Source organism: Python bivittatus, unplaced genomic scaffold, assembly GCF_059951505.1.
Source record: "Python bivittatus isolate LINGU-HERP-01145 unplaced genomic scaffold, Pbiv_v1 ctg000440_np1212, whole genome shotgun sequence".
In the NCBI taxonomy this organism is placed as follows: Eukaryota; Metazoa; Chordata; class Lepidosauria; order Squamata; family Pythonidae; genus Python; species Python bivittatus.
Genome location: NW_028277063.1, coordinates 10739164 through 10756190, shown reverse-complemented (window position 1 = coordinate 10756190; position 17027 = coordinate 10739164). Strand labels below are relative to the sequence as shown.

At 39.4% G+C, this 17027-nt stretch overlaps 1 protein-coding gene and 1 long non-coding RNA gene across 2 annotated transcripts; one reads left to right on the top strand and one right to left on the bottom strand.

The window, feature by feature from the left end:
- Positions 1–2418: 2418 nt before the first annotated feature.
- Positions 2419–3333, top strand: LOC112542356 (olfactory receptor 14C36-like). The gene has a single exon (XM_088142551.1). It carries the CDS (start codon positions 2419–2421, stop codon positions 3331–3333), a length of 915 nt encoding a protein of 304 aa, XP_087998677.1.
- A 5930-nt stretch (positions 3334–9263) lies between these two features.
- LOC148215806 (uncharacterized) lies at positions 9264–10560 on the bottom strand. Its single transcript, XR_015796488.1, has 3 exons — positions 10520–10560; positions 9871–9985; positions 9264–9385 (listed from the first exon to the last, which is right to left on the bottom strand). It is a non-coding gene; the product is annotated as an uncharacterized LOC148215806 (long non-coding RNA).
- Positions 10561–17027: the final 6467 nt, after the last annotated feature.

Here is a 17027-nt window from a genome sequence, read left to right as displayed (position 1 = left end):
GAGGCATCAGGGCTGGATTAAGGCCAACTGGTAACATAAGCACAGCCCAGCAATGCTCTCCTTTGGTCCATCCATTGCTTCACTGACAAGAAATTAAGATTCCTTACATGCTGAAAGCGAAATAATAATTAAAAATTCAGTTTTCTTCCAGGCCATCCCCTAGGCTGGACCTCACAACTATATCAAAAAGAAACTTTAAAAAAATAATAATTATATAACACTAAATAGTAGTAACCAATATAAGCAAATTATTTAGATATAATTAGGTCAATAGAAAAAAATGCAATTTTTCAATAAAATTATTATCTGGGAAAAAAATGCAAACTAAATGCAGTATTCACAACTAAAGCCAAGTGTGACAGTGGGAGAGATAAGGGCATGCCAGGGGAAAAAAAAACTGTTGTGCCCCTCTTCCCTTGGTGCCTTAAGCATGTCTTTATTTTGAATAATGGTTAATCCTGGGTAGGAAGGCATCCCACTTTTCTTCAAAGTGGGGTCTCTTCTGGAACTACATATACCTGCCAAGCACCTTCTAGAGCAGTGTTTCTCAACCTTGGGAACTTTAAGATATGTGGACTTCAACCCTAAGAATTCAGGGAGTTGAAGTCCATACATGGCTGGCTGGGGAATTCTGGGAGTAGAAGTCCATACATCTTAAATATACTAAGGTTGAGAAGCACTGTTCTAAAACATAAGGATTTCATTCCTGGATTTAAAAGATTTTAAGTTTGCTTAAACTTCTTGGCATGATCATAGTGTTGAGTAAACTTTGAGCAAAGTTGGGATACAGTTTAAGAGGAAGAGCACATCGTGCAATGGATGTCTTAAGTTCTAATTTTTCTTCTTTAAATGATTATGTCATTAGAGGAATGACTACTCAGCCAATATTTGTTTGTTTGTTTAAAGCATTATCTTATTTTTCAATCAAAAAATCCCCCAGAGCACACAACAAAACAATGCTGTGTGTGTGTGTGTGTGTGTTCAGGCATTAGAAAGTTTCTGCTCACAAGGACTACTATAATATTTTACATTATGAGTTTCATAGTTTTGTTTCCTATCTTTCTTCCAGGTGATCTGGCCATTATATGTAACACCCCTTCTTCCAATTTTTCACCAACAACCCAATCCTATCAAAGTGCTGAGAACCTGGACAGTCTAAATTCTTCCAGTGGAATTCCATGGCTAAAGATGGACTTGCAAGCTCTTCCAAATTCTAGGTAACCATTTTAACCAATACAACAAGGAAATGGATTGGGATGGGAGAAGGGGGAAAAAGAAGGTTTCTGCATTTCAGCAAACCTGGAGTTAAAGTAGGGTCACAATTTCAAAGAGGAAGTTTAAATCACGAAGCAGATGTCTTAAGGAAAGTTTGATCTTTTCTTCTTACTTACCATTGCATACATACTTAGTCACCTAATGTTTGTTTGGCAATATACTTTTTTTTTTCCTTCCTAGTGTTTTTCCTACATGTGCAGGGTCCACTTTTTTTTTTTTTTTTAGATCTACTGAACATTGATCCTTTGGTTGCAACAGGAATTGACCAACTGGCTTGCTGCCCCAGCCTGATGTTGGGGGCTGAGAGAGAGTGGCTGGCCCAAAGTCACCAGCTGGCTTTCATGCTTAAGGCGGGACTAGAATTCACAGTCTCCTGGTTTCTAGCCTGAAGCCTTAACCACTAGACCAAACTGGCTCACTGGCACGATAATCTTATACTTCACCCAGAAAGTTCCCCCAGCAGCTAACAAAGCCATTCCATTCACCCGTTCTCAAGCTCTGTGTGTGTGTGTGTGTCTGAGAGAGAGAGAGGGGGGGGGGAGGGGGGGAAGGCAGGCAGGCAGGCAGGCAGGCAGGCAAGAAAGAGAAAGAAAGAAAGAAAGAAAGAAAGAAAGAAAGAAAGAAAGAAAGAAAGAAAGAAAGAAAGAAAGAAAGAAAGAAAGAAAGAGAAAGCAACCAACCAACCAACCAACCAAGCAGGCAATTGGACAGTCTTTACCCTCAGGCATTATTACACCATTTTATACTATACATTTACTTGCTAGTTATATATCCTGATTTTCCTCCAGGAGATCAAGGCACCATACATAGCACCACCTCCTCCTCTTTTTCACTACCACCACAACCTTATAAGAGAGCTAAGAAACTGGCCAGTCCAAAGACACAAGTGAACTTCCATGGTTGAGGATATATTTGACAGCCTTTTCTATGTTAAACACTACACCAGGAATATGAATAGATGGAAGGAAGGAGAAGAGGTTAATGACTGATTCCTTAATCAGTGATTGATTGAAATATATGGAAAGTGCATTCATTGGACAAAGACACTCTCTAAATGTTGTGGACATGTTTTAATAGTTGTCATATTTTCTCACACCTCTGATTCCTCACAGATGTGGCATTCAACTTAGTCATAACTTAAACATGGAGAATCAAACCATTGTGCCTTACTTTCTGCTCCTGGAATTCTCAAAAGATCGGCACCTGCAGCTTCTACATTTCTTCTTGTTCTTCATATTATACCTGGCAACTGCAATAGCAAATCTGCTCATCATCTCTGTAGTAGCTTTTGACCATCAACTACGCAGCCCCATGTACTTCTTTCTAGTGAATTTGGCAGTGCAGGACCTGGGCATTGTTTCAGTCATTATCCCTAAGTCCATGATAAATTCTCTTATGGGCACCAGACACATCTCTTACTTTGGTTGTGTTGCTCAAGTCTTTCTCTTTACCTTCTTCGTAGGTTCTGACTTCTCCCTCCTCACAGTTATGGCATATGATCGGTATGTTGCTATTTGCAATCCACTGCATTATGAGATGGTGATGAATTGGAAAGCCTGCACTAAAATAATGATTTTGGTAGGGGTCACAGGTCTTGTTTATGGAATTTTACATACCATTGGTACCTTTTCCATCCCTTTCTGTTCTAATGTTGTCAGTAAGTTTTTCTGTGAAATTCCAGAATTGCTGAAGTTATCCTGCTCTGGATTCAATGTAGTTGAAGTTGGAGTTATAGTGGCCAGTATTACTGCCGCATTAGGTTCTTTTATTTTGATCCTTGTGTCTTATGCCATGATCTTCAAGGCAGTGTTGAAAATCCCTTCTGTGAAAGGAAGGCAGAAGGCCTTTTCCACTTGTCTTCCCCACCTTATAGTCTTTTCTATGTTTTTGGTATCTGGATGCTTGGCTTATCTGAGACCTCCCTCTAACACCTCATCTTACTTAGATTTATCATTAACTGCCCTATATTCTTTGCTTCCACCCCTGTTCAATCCAATCATCTATAGCATAAGAAATAAGAATATCAAATCTGTCCTGTCTAAATTATGGAGATTCTAATATTTTCTTTTGGTGATGTTTTCTATCCTCTTTTTCCTCACATTGAACTTATTGCATTTCTTGCCTTGGTTTTTCTGAGGAAATAAAAGATAGAAGACAAGAGTAGTAGAGCCTTGCTGCTCTGGACTAATGGTAGTGCTTGAGAAGGTGATGACTTACAATCCTATATCCCTAGTTACTGATCCTGATTTTTAAGATATTTGGAGTTGGTTTAGCAGCATCCTGGGTACCATATGTCATTAGTAAATCTGGTATCAGAATCAGATAAGACAATCTACTTTTAGCCCACAAACCTAAAAATAAAAGAAGTTAACATGAGCTCCTGGTTTCTGCTTAATGGAAGTAGCCTTCCATTAAGAACAAAACTAAAGCAGAAATTAATTATGTGCAAATATCTATAAGGATATTTTTGTCATGCATTCCCAGTGTCAAACAATTTTAAGATCAAAACAAGGAACTCAGGTGGCAGATTGAATTACTGGAGCTTGTTTCATACATTATGCTAAACCATTGTTTATTTAACACTGGAGTGATTAATAAAAAAAAAATTCTAAGGTAAGTAGAAAAATGCAGACCTTCCTTTCAGACTTCATGCAGCATATGTCAATATATCTTGAGTCTTCAAACACTTAACCCCATATCCAGAAACATGCTTGTGGTTGACAGTCATGGAACGGGTACATAATTGCCTTATTATAGACATTCTGTAAGCACAGTCCATCTGCCCTCTGCAGTACACAGAAATCTAAGTCTATGTAGGAGATAGAAGAGGGGATGAGGCCTTGCCGTAGCTGTTAGTTAGCTAAGTTAAGCTGTGTTTAACTTAGTTTCCCCTGGGTTAAGCTGTGGTTTGGTAGTGGGGGAGGTGAACTAATTCCTGTAGCTGGTTTGTGGGGGAGGTGAACAAGTTTAGAGGAGGGAAGGAACTGCTGGATTGTGCTTAGAATGCTGAGTGCTCAACAGTAATCTGAAGCTTCTTGGTGCTGACTATCCAGTCTACTGTGAGTGTACTAGGAGTGACTGCAGATGAGGTGGGAGGTAAGTTGGCAGGGGGACAGTGGAAGTTAGTGTATCGGTTGGGTCAGAGGCAGGCAGGAAAATCATGGTGCTCATGGGCAATGGGAAGAACTGTGGGAGTCAAAAGACAGGCCATTCACTGAGAATGTGGGTCCAATGTCTTCATCCTCAATGCCCAGTCACCAAGCTTTAGGTGGCCTGAGGGTGTAGCTCTTGCTGGTTAATGCCAGGTCACTCTCTAAGGTTCACCCATTGCACAAGAGGGTGAGTTTTGATTGATTGATTGATTGATTGATTATGTCCCATCAACTCATTTTCAACTCCTAGTGACCACATAGATAAATTTTCTCCAAGACGATCTATCCCTAAACTGTTATTTCATGTTTCCCAACTGTGCGCTCATTGCCTCTCTGAGTCTATCCACCTTGCTGCCGGTCATCCTCCTCTTCTTTTTCCTTCTACCTTTCCCAGCATTAAAGCCTTTTCCAGAGAGCTGGATCTTCACGTAATGTGTCCAAAGTAGGATAATTTGAGCCTGCTGATTTGTGCCTTGAGTGAGAATTCTAGGTTGATTTGTTCAATGATTCATCGGTTTGTTTTCTTGGCTGTCCATGATATTCTCAGGAGTCCTCTCCAATGCCATACTTCAGAAGCATAAATACTCCTCCTATCCTGCTTCTTTAAAGTCCAACTTTCACTTCCATAGAGTGTCACAGGGAATACCTTGGCTTGCAAGATTCTGTTCTTCGTAGGTATAGGCACATCACTGCTCGTGCCACTGAATTTTGAACCAACTGTAGCTTCCTGGTAGTCTTCAAGGACAGCCCTATTTAAAACGCATTGCAATAATCCAAATGTGAGGTGACCAGGGCCGAAGTGACTGTCTGAAGGGACTCCCAATCAAGGAAGGAGTGCAACTGGCACACCAGTTGTACCTTATGAAAAAAAAAATTACAAATTATCTTGATGCCTTTCATAAAACACCATAAAATGTATGCCTTCCATTTTAGACATATTAGAGAAGAGATACCAATTCTTAAGGGTGGGCACTTGACAGCGATGATATTTGAAATCACTAATTTCTTTATTAGTGTTTATTTATTTTCTTTCAACTGCATTTGTTCTGGAGAGAAACTGGAAAATAATATGTGATTCATGAGTCTTCAATGGATATCTCTTAAGGGAGCATTGGTGCCTTGAAACTAATTCTCTGAACTGCCAACTTTAATTGGAATGGCTTCTCTGTACCACAATGCATAGGCCAATATTTCTATGTACATATATTGATATATTTCTTTGGAATTACATTGAGTTACCCTGCTGTGAAATTTAAAATCATTCTTTCTAGCGTAGGCAAGGTAAAATAATGATTGAATGGACTTGTCACAGGAAGAACATTTTCACCAAAATTTCTCAGCCAAAATTACTATGGAATAGAAAAAATCTGGTCATTTTACAACATTGTCCAAACAAGTTAAGTAAAATAGAAGATATGATCTAAATGCTTGAAAGTTCCCTAGCAATGGGAGTTATTTTAATAAAGGAGTCAGCAAAATATCTAATGATGGGAATGCAGCTTTTTTCTTTTCAATCTGAGATCTGTTGCAAAGAGGGGGAAAAGGTGAATAAAACAAATCTTATCAAGAACACTCTGTGGAAAGCATTGGAGAACATAAACTAAACAAAAGAAAGCTTTTGAAAATGAACATAAATATGCAGAAATTTGGAAAAGTGTAAGGAAAGGTACTGCTAAGGCTAGAGTGCCAGCAACACATCTTGTGATCATGATCTTGGGGCTTGGCAATTCATTTGGGTTATGATTGGTTAACAAGCACCCCACAATTACATGATCGCCATTTCCAAACTTCCCTGCAGGCTTTCCCATGAAGAAGCTGGCAAGAAAGATTGCAAGTTGGTGGGGTAAGTCTCCCCCACCTGCGCACCCTCCCCCATTCTGTACTTCTATTGTGCCAAACACTTGCACACCCCTGTGCACCCTTCCCTGACCTGAGTGGCACCTCTAGAACACCCTATTGCTCCCTCCCCCACCCAGCAGCAGCCACTTACATGCCTGTGGGCCTGGGACTTGCAACCTCGTGCTGGCTTCCCCACTGACTTTGGTTGTGGGAAGCTAGCAGGAAGTTGCCTCACCTAACAACTGTGGGATTCAGTTAATGATGTCAACTGTCCTTGCAGAGGTTGCCATCATTAAGCAATACAGTTGTACTTTATAAATGCATCACTTAGTGATGAAAAGGTTGAAGGCAACATTATGAAAACATCTACTTTAAAAGCAATGGGTCACTTTCATGCTTTAGTTAGAGGAACACATTCCTACTATGGTGGAAAGAAAATCAGAGTTAGTAAAGTTTATTTTCATTGACCAGTCAGATATAACTTTACAAACTACAACAAAAACAACAGAGATATAGATCAGAAATGCCTTATTTTCTTCCAAGTTAATTTTGTGGATAGATCAATATAATTTAAATGCCACCATTCTAAAATGATGAACTGGGCATTCTGAGAGTGAATGGTATCTCCTCTCTTATCAGTTCTTCTCCAGTTGGCATGGGGATGGCATGTTAATGCCTTACTCATTCAGACATGATTATGAACAATTAATGCTTTATTTTCCAATAATGTTCTATGAATAATTAGTATCGGATATAATTTCGAGGTATATCAGCAAAGCTTATGCTTATTCTCACAGTACTAGTTTAGTTTTCATGCGCTACCAATGCACCTTTCCTTTTCTTTCCTTTCCTCTCTCCCTCTATTCTACTCAGCTGTCACTGACTCACACATTCAGACATGATTATGGACAATTAAAAATTTATTCTCCAATAAAATTCAATGAACAATTAGTATAGGCTATAATTTTGAGGCACATCCACAAGGCTCATGCTTATTCACACAGTACTAATTTAGTTTTTATGGGCTACCAATTCTCCTTTCCTTTCCTTTCCTTTCCTTTCCTTTCCTTTCCTTTCCTTTCCTTTCCTTTCCTTTCCTTTCCTTTCCTTTCCTTTCCTCTCCTTTCCTTTCCTCTCCTTTCCTTTCCCCTACTCTACTCTACTCTACTCTACTCTACTCTACTCTGCTCAGCTGTCACTGACTCACACAAAACGTGACACAAAACCACAAAAGGGTCTACAAGATGCAAGTGGTCAAAAGAAGAGGTGAGGAATAATCTAGAGATAAGAGTTTCAATTGGCTTCCTATCTGGAGAAGAAAGAAAGGCCATTGTGTCAGACTGATGTTACAGACTGAAGAAGAAATGCCAGCATTGTCAATCTCCTCTCTGAAGGTGAAAACTGGATACAGCAACTTTATTCTGACACCTTCTGCTTGGAGAGAACAGTACATCTTCAGGCTGATCTAATAAATAGAAGAAGAAAGACAAACTTCATGCTTATTCTGTCTACAATAAAATTGACTGATCTAAGTGCTATCACCCAAATTCTGTCTGTGGAAGGAAAACTGATCAATGTACCTTCCCCTAAAATCAAGAGCAAAAGAAACTGAAGAGATAACCCCTACTTCCTTGTTACACCTGATATTGAAATTGTCTTAATCTAACATCTTTCCAGAGGCTGATTAAGAGATTGTGTGAATTATCTCATCTATAATTTCTGAAACTGACTTCCAGTGTGTGAAATCATTATTTCCCATTTAGAAGAAGCTGTTCTCCTTTTTTAATTAAAATACACCATAAAGCTGAAATGTATGCATTACATCTCTGAAGAACTTTCATGATTGCAGTTCCTCATTGTAGTATATGGATACATAATGACTTCTAATCCCAACCTATAGAGTTAGTTCTCTATAGAAAGCAGGATGCAAGAATCATTACTTACTGTAACTGTCCATTTTGGAACCGTGTTTCATGTTAATAAAACACAATATGGTATATAATGACCCATTTAATTCTGCACATGTAACAAATCACAATTTAGAGTAAATCACCTAAATAAGCACTTTTTTAAAAAAAAAACCAAATTAGGAATTCTCATCTATTTACAAGTTGTCATTATGCTTAATATCATAATTAAACAGAGGAATAAAGTTACAGTGCTTTGCATTATTCCTGCTAAAATGGCCCCAACCAAGGAATTTCCAAAAGGCAGCTTTGACATCTTTGTTTCTTATGCTATAGATTATTGGATTCATCAGTGAAGGAACCACAGTATAGAGCACAGTAAATGATTCCTCCAATTTGCACAGAAAGGTTGGCATCAGGTAAGCTAAGTGAGCCCAGAGGCTATTGCCAACAAATAGGGAAACAAAAATGAGGTGAGGGATGCATGTTGAAAAGGCCTTTTCCCTTCTCTCAGCTGAGGGCATCCTCAGCACAGTGGTAAAGATCCATACGTAGGTCAAAATAATGAATGAGAGGCAGCCAAATCCTAAGGATGAACTAAAGAGAAGAATCCAGGTTTCACTGAGGTAAGAATCAGAACAAACAAGCTTGATTAATTGTGGAAGTCCACAGATGAATTGATTGATGATGTTGGAGCAGAAGGTCATTGAAAAAATATTCACTGTGTGTAGAGCTGCATGCAGAAATCCAGCCAACCATGCCCCTCCAGCCATTTGGAGGCAAGTGGACCACTTCATTATGGATCCAAAGTGCAATGGGTGACAGATGGCGACGTATCTGTCATAGGCCCTGATAGTGAGAAGGAACAGGTTGGTTGCAAGGAAAAAAAGAATGAAAAACATTTGTGCTCCACATCCAGGGTATGATATCCATGTGGAGTTCATGAAGGTGTTAAGTGCAGATTTTGGAATTATGATGGAGGTGGAACCAAGATCACCAATGGATAAGTTGATCAGAAAGAAATACATGGGGGTGTGCAGATCACTATTAAACACTACCAAAAGAATTATCAGGAGATTTCTCACCAAAATAAAAAGATACATAATCAGGAAGAGTATGATATATAAAATCTGAACCTCTCAACTTCCAGAAAGTCCAAGAAGTATGAAATCTGTTACACTTGTTCCATTAGACGGGACTTTGTATTCTCTCCTGTAGGAAAATGAAATGCACATATTAATAATACAATATAATACAGCAAAATACAGTATGATATAGCGTAATCTTAATAATATAGTATAATAATATAATATATCATCATATTGACAAAGTCTTATTTCATAAGAATATCAATAGTTTATATTATTTGTAAACAGCATTCTGTGTCATTATGATTAATATATATATATGTTTTCTAAAGGTATGAAAAATACCTTTTACAAAACAATTAATATAATCTTTATAATTAAACAACATGTTTCCAAACTCTACCTAGATAAACTGTAGGATCTCCTGTAAGCAAAATATAATCTTAATAATTGAGTTCGCCCCCCCATTTCCCACTTGATTCTCATTACACATGATACATTTTCTAAATATACTTTTATACTAACACTAATCCGATCTTTTGTCACCTCTGCTACCTGTCAGACCTCTTTCTTTTGACTCATCTCCCAAGTTCTGTTCTCACTTCTCACCTTGCCATTTCTAAGGTGGATTCCACCTGAGAGGAGATCACATCACTGTACTTTTATTTTGCTGTATCTTAGTGTTCAACGTGCTTTAATAATGACACTGGAAATACAATGTTTCCTGGTTATGGAGACACAGAAATGTTAATTTTCTAAATTTTCAGTTTAAAGTGCCTTCTTTCTGAACAATAACTAAACACCCTAAAAGAAATATTGATGGAAAACAGTAGTCATGGCAGCAGAAACATCTGTGGAAATAAAAAGTAGAAATGCTAATATTTGGGGACAACTGACTGAAATCAATGTAGCAACAATGCCCATAGTTACATACAGTAACATTGAAAGAATTATTTATTTTTTAAAATTTCAAAGACATCAAAAGAAAGATTTAAAAAGTGGAATAGAGAACCAAAGGGGGGGAAATAAGGTTTGAAGATACAAATAGAATAGTTACTGTTTTTCTCTAGGCTGAATCAAGCTGATGTGGACAGATCAATTTTGAGTTATCTGGCACAGTCTGAAGATTTTCACATTATTCCCTTCAATCTTTAACAAAGTACAAGTAAAATGTTACCTGATATCTTCCATTGCCTTTTTCTCTTCTCCAATTCTTTCTATTTCTTACACTTCTAACACATCTAACACATCCTCTCACCTTCTTCTTGCCATGCTTGTGACTTCATAGCCACACCTGAAGAAGCTGCTGCTTTTGAGCAGAATGAGAAGAGAGATACTCAGGAGGGATATCTGGCTGACCTTGGCGTCTGGAGATTTTCTCCACGTGCCTCAGCACTAATAGGTCACAGTTAAAACCCAAAGAAGAGAAAAAAATGATTTTGCTAATTTTAATACACCTTAATCAAAAATCATATTTTAGGATGACCTTTCATGCCTAGATTTATTCTTTGTGTTTATCATGCTGCAAAATTGGTGAGACTCAGACAGTGTCCTTAACATTACCAAATCGCTCTCATAAGAAAAAGCAAGGCATCCCTAAAGGCACCTGTGTGCAGGGTGTCAGGTTCGGTCAGCACGAGGCTTCAGGGAAGCACGGGGTTGCAGGGAAGCTCGCAACCAGACCACGCGGAATCCACCGGCGGTAGCTAGCGGGGAAAAGAGGAACCGAAAGCGCCGCGAATTAACGAGCCACCTGCGGCCAGCTAAACAGGAAAACCGCAGCGGAAGCTTTTAATTACGAACTGATAACGGCGCGAGCAAGCAAGGAACGGGGCCGCAGGGCAGCGAAACAAGATCGCAACGCAGCACAGAACCCGCGGGTCTGCACGTAGCAGGGAGGGGCCAACCCAGCCGGAGGGGGACTGGCAATCAAGGACAATGGACTCTGACCGACCCTGCCATCATGAACGATCAGGGGGGACATTGGGGGGCCTAATAGCCCACAGCCGCAACGCGATCACGAGGCGGGAAAAAGCGCGGGAAGGGGGGAATATAACAAGTGATGCAATTGTACCAAGCCAGTCCTGGCTTTGCTTGTGACTACTACGTTACGCATGAGTAAACCTTCTTTGTGAACCACACGTGTCACGAGAGTTTCTCTGTCGAACGGGGCAAATCTCACACAGGGGACTCGTTTCACAATAGAAAGTTTTGAAGGCTGAAATTCCCATAATGCCAAATCATAATGTAGTCCTTGTTCTAAGGGACACTTGGGATAGATATGGTGGAACAGAAGTGACAAACGTTTTCAGTCAAAACATAATGTTCTCCAGGAGGTACTGTGGAGAATTCAAAATAGCCTTCTGCAAATCTCCTCTATATTAGGAGAGACAATACTCTGCTCCCTTATTTTTCTATATCCAAGAATAGCATTTTCTTGGAATTAACTTATGCCAGTTGAGCAATTTTTGTCTTGATTCAGATAAGAAAAAGGCCAAGGCCTCCCATTCCAAATATGGCCATAACAGAGCATCACTGAAGCTAAACAAAATGACCACAATTGGGACCAGGAACTCCATTGCTAAGCAATGTAGTCATTAAGCTAGACATCACGTGACCATGTTGGACTTATAACCTCACTACCCATTTGGTCATTAAGTGAAACATAACTTGACTGTGACTTGTGATTTTATTGCCAGCTTCTCCATTGATTCTGCTTGTCGTAAGCCAGCTGTGAAGCATGCAAATGGGGATCTGGTAACAACTTCATTTGGTGTCATATGCATTGCAGTAGTCCATTCTAGTAGTAGAAAAGTCATGAGTCACTGTTGCCAAGCCCTCCCATTCCAAAAATGGCCATAACTGGAGCATCACTGAAGCTAAACAAAATGCCCACTAGCTGCAACCTCCACCTTTGTATCTGGGATTAGCTGGGAATGCCCAAGTCATGGACCTGATCTTCTAGGAAGGCAACTCTTTCTTACTTAGTCCTGTCTTAGCCTGATTCTTTCCATCCAGGCCCATCCAATGTCACTGAAACATTGAAACATCAACACCATTTCTGGTTCAGTCTAGGATAGAGATAGACAACTGACTTTCATCAGTATATTGATAATAGCTCAACCAAGAGATGACAATTTCCAGAGGTTTCATGCAAATGGTAAAATGCAGGGGAGAACCTAGCCCTGCAGCAGGAAACATTCATACCTTTGTCATTGTCAGAATGGGATCTTCCCACAAAGAAGCAAGGAAGAGAACTTTTCAGCATCCTTTTTTTGTTTGTTTTATTTTTGAGATTTCTCCTTACTTTCCCCACTTCTTTTTGTATTAATTTTGTCTGTAAACATAATTTTGATGCTGTTTGTCTAATGCAATCAAAAGGTATCAAGAAAAGTTTCCATCACTTTTAAATGTGAATTCAAGTTTATTAAATTTCAAATCTTTTAATAATTGAAAAATCAGTTGTGACGGTCTTTCTTTATGGTTGATGGAATCTGCTTTACAGGAGCTGCAATTGTTTCCCTAAAGGATATCTGTTGGGTGAAACCCCTGCCACCATTCTTGGGAGCCCAAACAGCTGAACTTATAGATTGTCCTCAACCTAACACTATTTGGGCAGTGACTAAGTTACGACAGCAGTGAATGAATGGTGGTTATGACCAGTCCTCAGAGTTCTGGCCATCCCAGATCTGCCACAGTCACATGATCATGATCTTGGTGCTTGGCAACCTGTTTGGGTTATGACTGGTTACCAAGTGCCCTGCAATCACATAATTGCCATTTGCAAATTTCCCTGCAGGCTTCCCCTGAAAGTCAGTGAGAAGCCATCAGGGAAGGTTGCAAGTTGGTGGAGTAAGTCCCCACCACCTGTGCACCCTCCCCCAGCCCCTCTCCACTCGTACTGCACCAACCACTTGTGCACCTCTTTGCCTCATCCATGATCAGCATGGGGCCTCTTGTGCACCCCCTCGCTCCCTCCCCCACCCAGCAGCAGCCACTTACATGCCTGTGGTCCTGGGACTTGCAACTTCCTTCAAGTTTCCCCACTGCTGTGGGTTGCGGGAAGCTGGCAGGAAGTTGCCTCATCTAACAACCATGGAATTCAGTTAAGGATAGCAACCTGGACTGCTGATATTGCCATCACTAAGCAATGTGGTCGTGCTTTATGACCACATTGCTTAGCAATGGAAATTCCAGTCCCAATTACCGTGATAAATCTAGGACTATCTTAACTCAAGCTTGTCATATTGCTAGAGAAAAGCTGTTAATATCTTCACTGACTGTAAGTATGCTTTTGATATTTGCCACGCTATTAGTGCCTTTTTGAAACAGAGGTGGTTTTTGATTTCAGGCAGCCAGGTTGCTCATGCAGATCTGGTTGTTTCACTGTTAGATGTGCTTCTTCTCCCATCAGCACTTGCTGTCATTCATTGCTCTGCTCATAAACACAATGATTCTACTGTTACCAAAGACAATCACTTTGCTATTCAGGTTGCTAAATGGGCTGCTCAGCAACCTTTGTCTCTTTCAGTATTTGCATCTGTGTTTCAGGTTCCCTGTGCTATTGCTTATGAGAAGTTTCTTTCAGATGCTAAGACCGCTACTGGCAATGTTTCTGTATGATGCTTCTTGGAATGGTTTCTTCTGGATAGTTCCTGATGGGGGGACCAATTGCCTTACATGCTCTCCTTCATCTTCTGGCTCAGTAACTACACATGAAAGACATTGTGGTACCCAAGCTATTGTAGATGCTATTCAAACACATTCATTTGCTCCTGGAGCACTATGTAGAAGTTTCCAGATTGGACTGTGTCCCCTAGATATCAAGCTTTTAATGCTACTGCTAGGCCCAGGATTCACAAAGTGGGGGGCATCCCTGGGCCTACCTTATTTTTGAATATTCACAAATGGATTTTCTTTGCCCCTTACACATGGATACAAGTTTGTTTTGGTGACTCATGACCAAATCACCAATGGCTTGAGGCCTTCCCTGCCACCCATTCCACACGAGTGGTGTCAAGGGAAATGGAGAGTGCTAACAGGAAAATTAAACCTTTATAGAGCAAAATTTGGCAGGGTATATAGTTGAAGTGGCCCCAGGCTTTGTCTTTTGTATTATTTCAGTTGAGAAATAGACACAGAAAAGATTGTGGCCTGTCTTCACACAACATGCTGTTTGATCATCCTCCTTGTACAACTAAGGGTCTGGACCTCCACTCCTTGACCCTTCCTACAGGAGATGACTCTTTGCATCCTTATCTTTTGTTCTTGAGCAGGGAATTTCAGAATCTTGCAAAGAAAGGAAGCCATCAGCAGCTGGTCCCTTTGGATTGTGAACTGCATCCAGATCAACCAGGAGACCTCCAGAAGACCACATCAATACAGCGCAGCTGGGATGAACCCTTCCAAGTTCTGTTAACTACCCATAGCACTATGAAGACTAGTGAAAGGACCATGTGGGTCCATCATACCCATGTGAAACGTGCTGTTTTTGATTCCAGTCTAGGTGAACCTGCAGTACCTCCACTCAAGATTAAGGGAGTTCCTGACACAGACAACTGGATCTTAGCTTACTTATTTGGGTGATACCAGCAATTTGCCCATTAGAAATGAACTATTAATTTTTGTCAGACTGAAGTATTTGCTTGCCCTGTAGTTGTTTATCTTTACGGGTTTGTAATTTGTGGATTTTGTTGTACGTTTGGATGTTGCCATTTTCAATGTCTAGGTAATTTACCTACTGTATGCTCTAGCTTTTTTAAAATTTGCAAACCTTGTGCTGCTAAACTCACTATGCACATGGAGATTCAGGAAATTAAGCAGAAAATTGGTGATAAGTACAAAGACAAGGTGAGCCTTTGAAAGATGTTTCTCTAGAAGGCTCAGAGGGGGGAGTGTTGGAAAATAGTTAGTAGACAGCTGAACAAATGCCAGTTTAGAAAGGAGTTAGTGTTTCACCAATATAGAGAAGTGAAAGGGCCACGTAGACAGATAAGAAAGGAATGAGATGAAACCATTATGTTTCTAGCAATAGAGATCAGACCTGGCAATTAGAACAGTGAGAAATCAGGCTATGCCTTATTAGGAAAGTTAAACTTTAAAATTCTAGAATTAAGCATGTAGAAACTAGTTGTTTATACCTGGTAGTAAAAGGACATTGCATCCCTGGCTGGGGGCTGGCTGCACTCAATGCTTTTGCCTTGGGTGATATGTATGCATGTATGTATGTATGTATGTATGTACTGTATGTTTAACTCTGAATTATGGCATCTGGTATTTTGACCTGAGCAAGGAATGAACCATAGGGAAGAAATTCTTCCAACAAGGGGATGCTTCTTCTTCTTTTTTTTTTTTTTTTTTTTTTAACTACAATCTGCTCATTATTTGTAACCCTTGTTTGTTTGTTTGCGTTTGACAGACAGACCAAATAAATGCTGACTGGAGAGGAGAAATAAACAAACAAATGGTTGTTATACTACCTGCAATACCTTGAGCAAACCACATCCCTGTGCCCAGTCCTGACTAGTTCATTGTAAATAGTTGGTGGCTGATTTTGAAGGTTAATGTACAATAAAAACCAGAGACATTTCTTTTGGGACTGATGGATAAGCAGTTGGAAAAAGCTCATGGACTTTGTTTTTATATATGATAACCACAGCTAGACTTTTATATGCTCAAGGGTGGAAGGATTTGACATAACCTACAATGGAACAATAGATGCTAAAGTTGATAGAGTTAGCTGAAGTTAGATGGTGAAATTGGCAGCTTTGATTAGAGAAAAACATTGACTAACTTTAATGGTAACTGGAAGCCCCTTTTGGACTTTTTGCAAGCAACAGGAAAAAAAAATGAAATTATGTTGTATGGATTTGATGATTAGTAAAATAGACTATGCAAAAATTTATATTAAGATGTAGTTTTAGAGTAAGAGGTTATTTAATGTTTCATTTATATCTGCTGTATAAGAAGTCAGAAGTCATTGTTTCCGTATTTCTATTTTTTCCTTTTCTCTATTTTTTCAGCACTTTTGTTTTCTTTCTCTACCTCTAGCTTTCTTCCTCTCTACTTTTTTTCTTGATTATTAGTTCATGTTAGTTTTTATCTTTCTGCTTTTTAAAACTTAATAAACCTATTGTAAATAGTTGGTGGCTATATATGCTTAAATCTAGCTACCCTGTGTGTAAAATACTATTAACAAGAAAATACAGACTACAGCACAGTAATACAAATCCTAATCTGTCACCCGCAATGCAGAACCATATATCTGTTCCAATGGAATATGACATTATCTGTTACCCAGTTTCTACTACTTTTACATGCTACAAACCTGCCCATCTATACACAAAAGCATAGATGGGTATAAATCCGACATCAGATATATCCAAAACATTGATAGCAATTTTCCAGGGCATTCTGCTACTGACCTCAAAGCTGCTACCCTTGATAAACAAAACAACCACTTAAAAAAGATTTAATCCAAAACACCTTAGTCAGAATTCATGAGAAAACGTACCACCATTTCCCATTGATTAAAAAGAGACCCAACTTATGTAGTAGGATTTTTTTTATCCTACTACATAAGTTCACCAGCTCATTAACACAAGAATGTGGGCATCATGCATAACTACTGATTTGCTTAATATTTTTGTCATGGTAGTGGTAGTCAATCCTGATTCCTACTTATGACAGAAACAAGTCCCTGCAGTTTTCTTGGCAACATTGTCAGAAATGCTAGTACCTTCATAGGGTGGAATATGAATGAACAG

What these genes read in the sequence shown, in the direction of transcription:
- LOC112542356 (XM_088142551.1), top strand. Translation starts at nt 2,419, where the DNA reads ATGGAGAATCAAACCATTGTGCCTTACTTTCTGCTCCTGGAATTCTCA.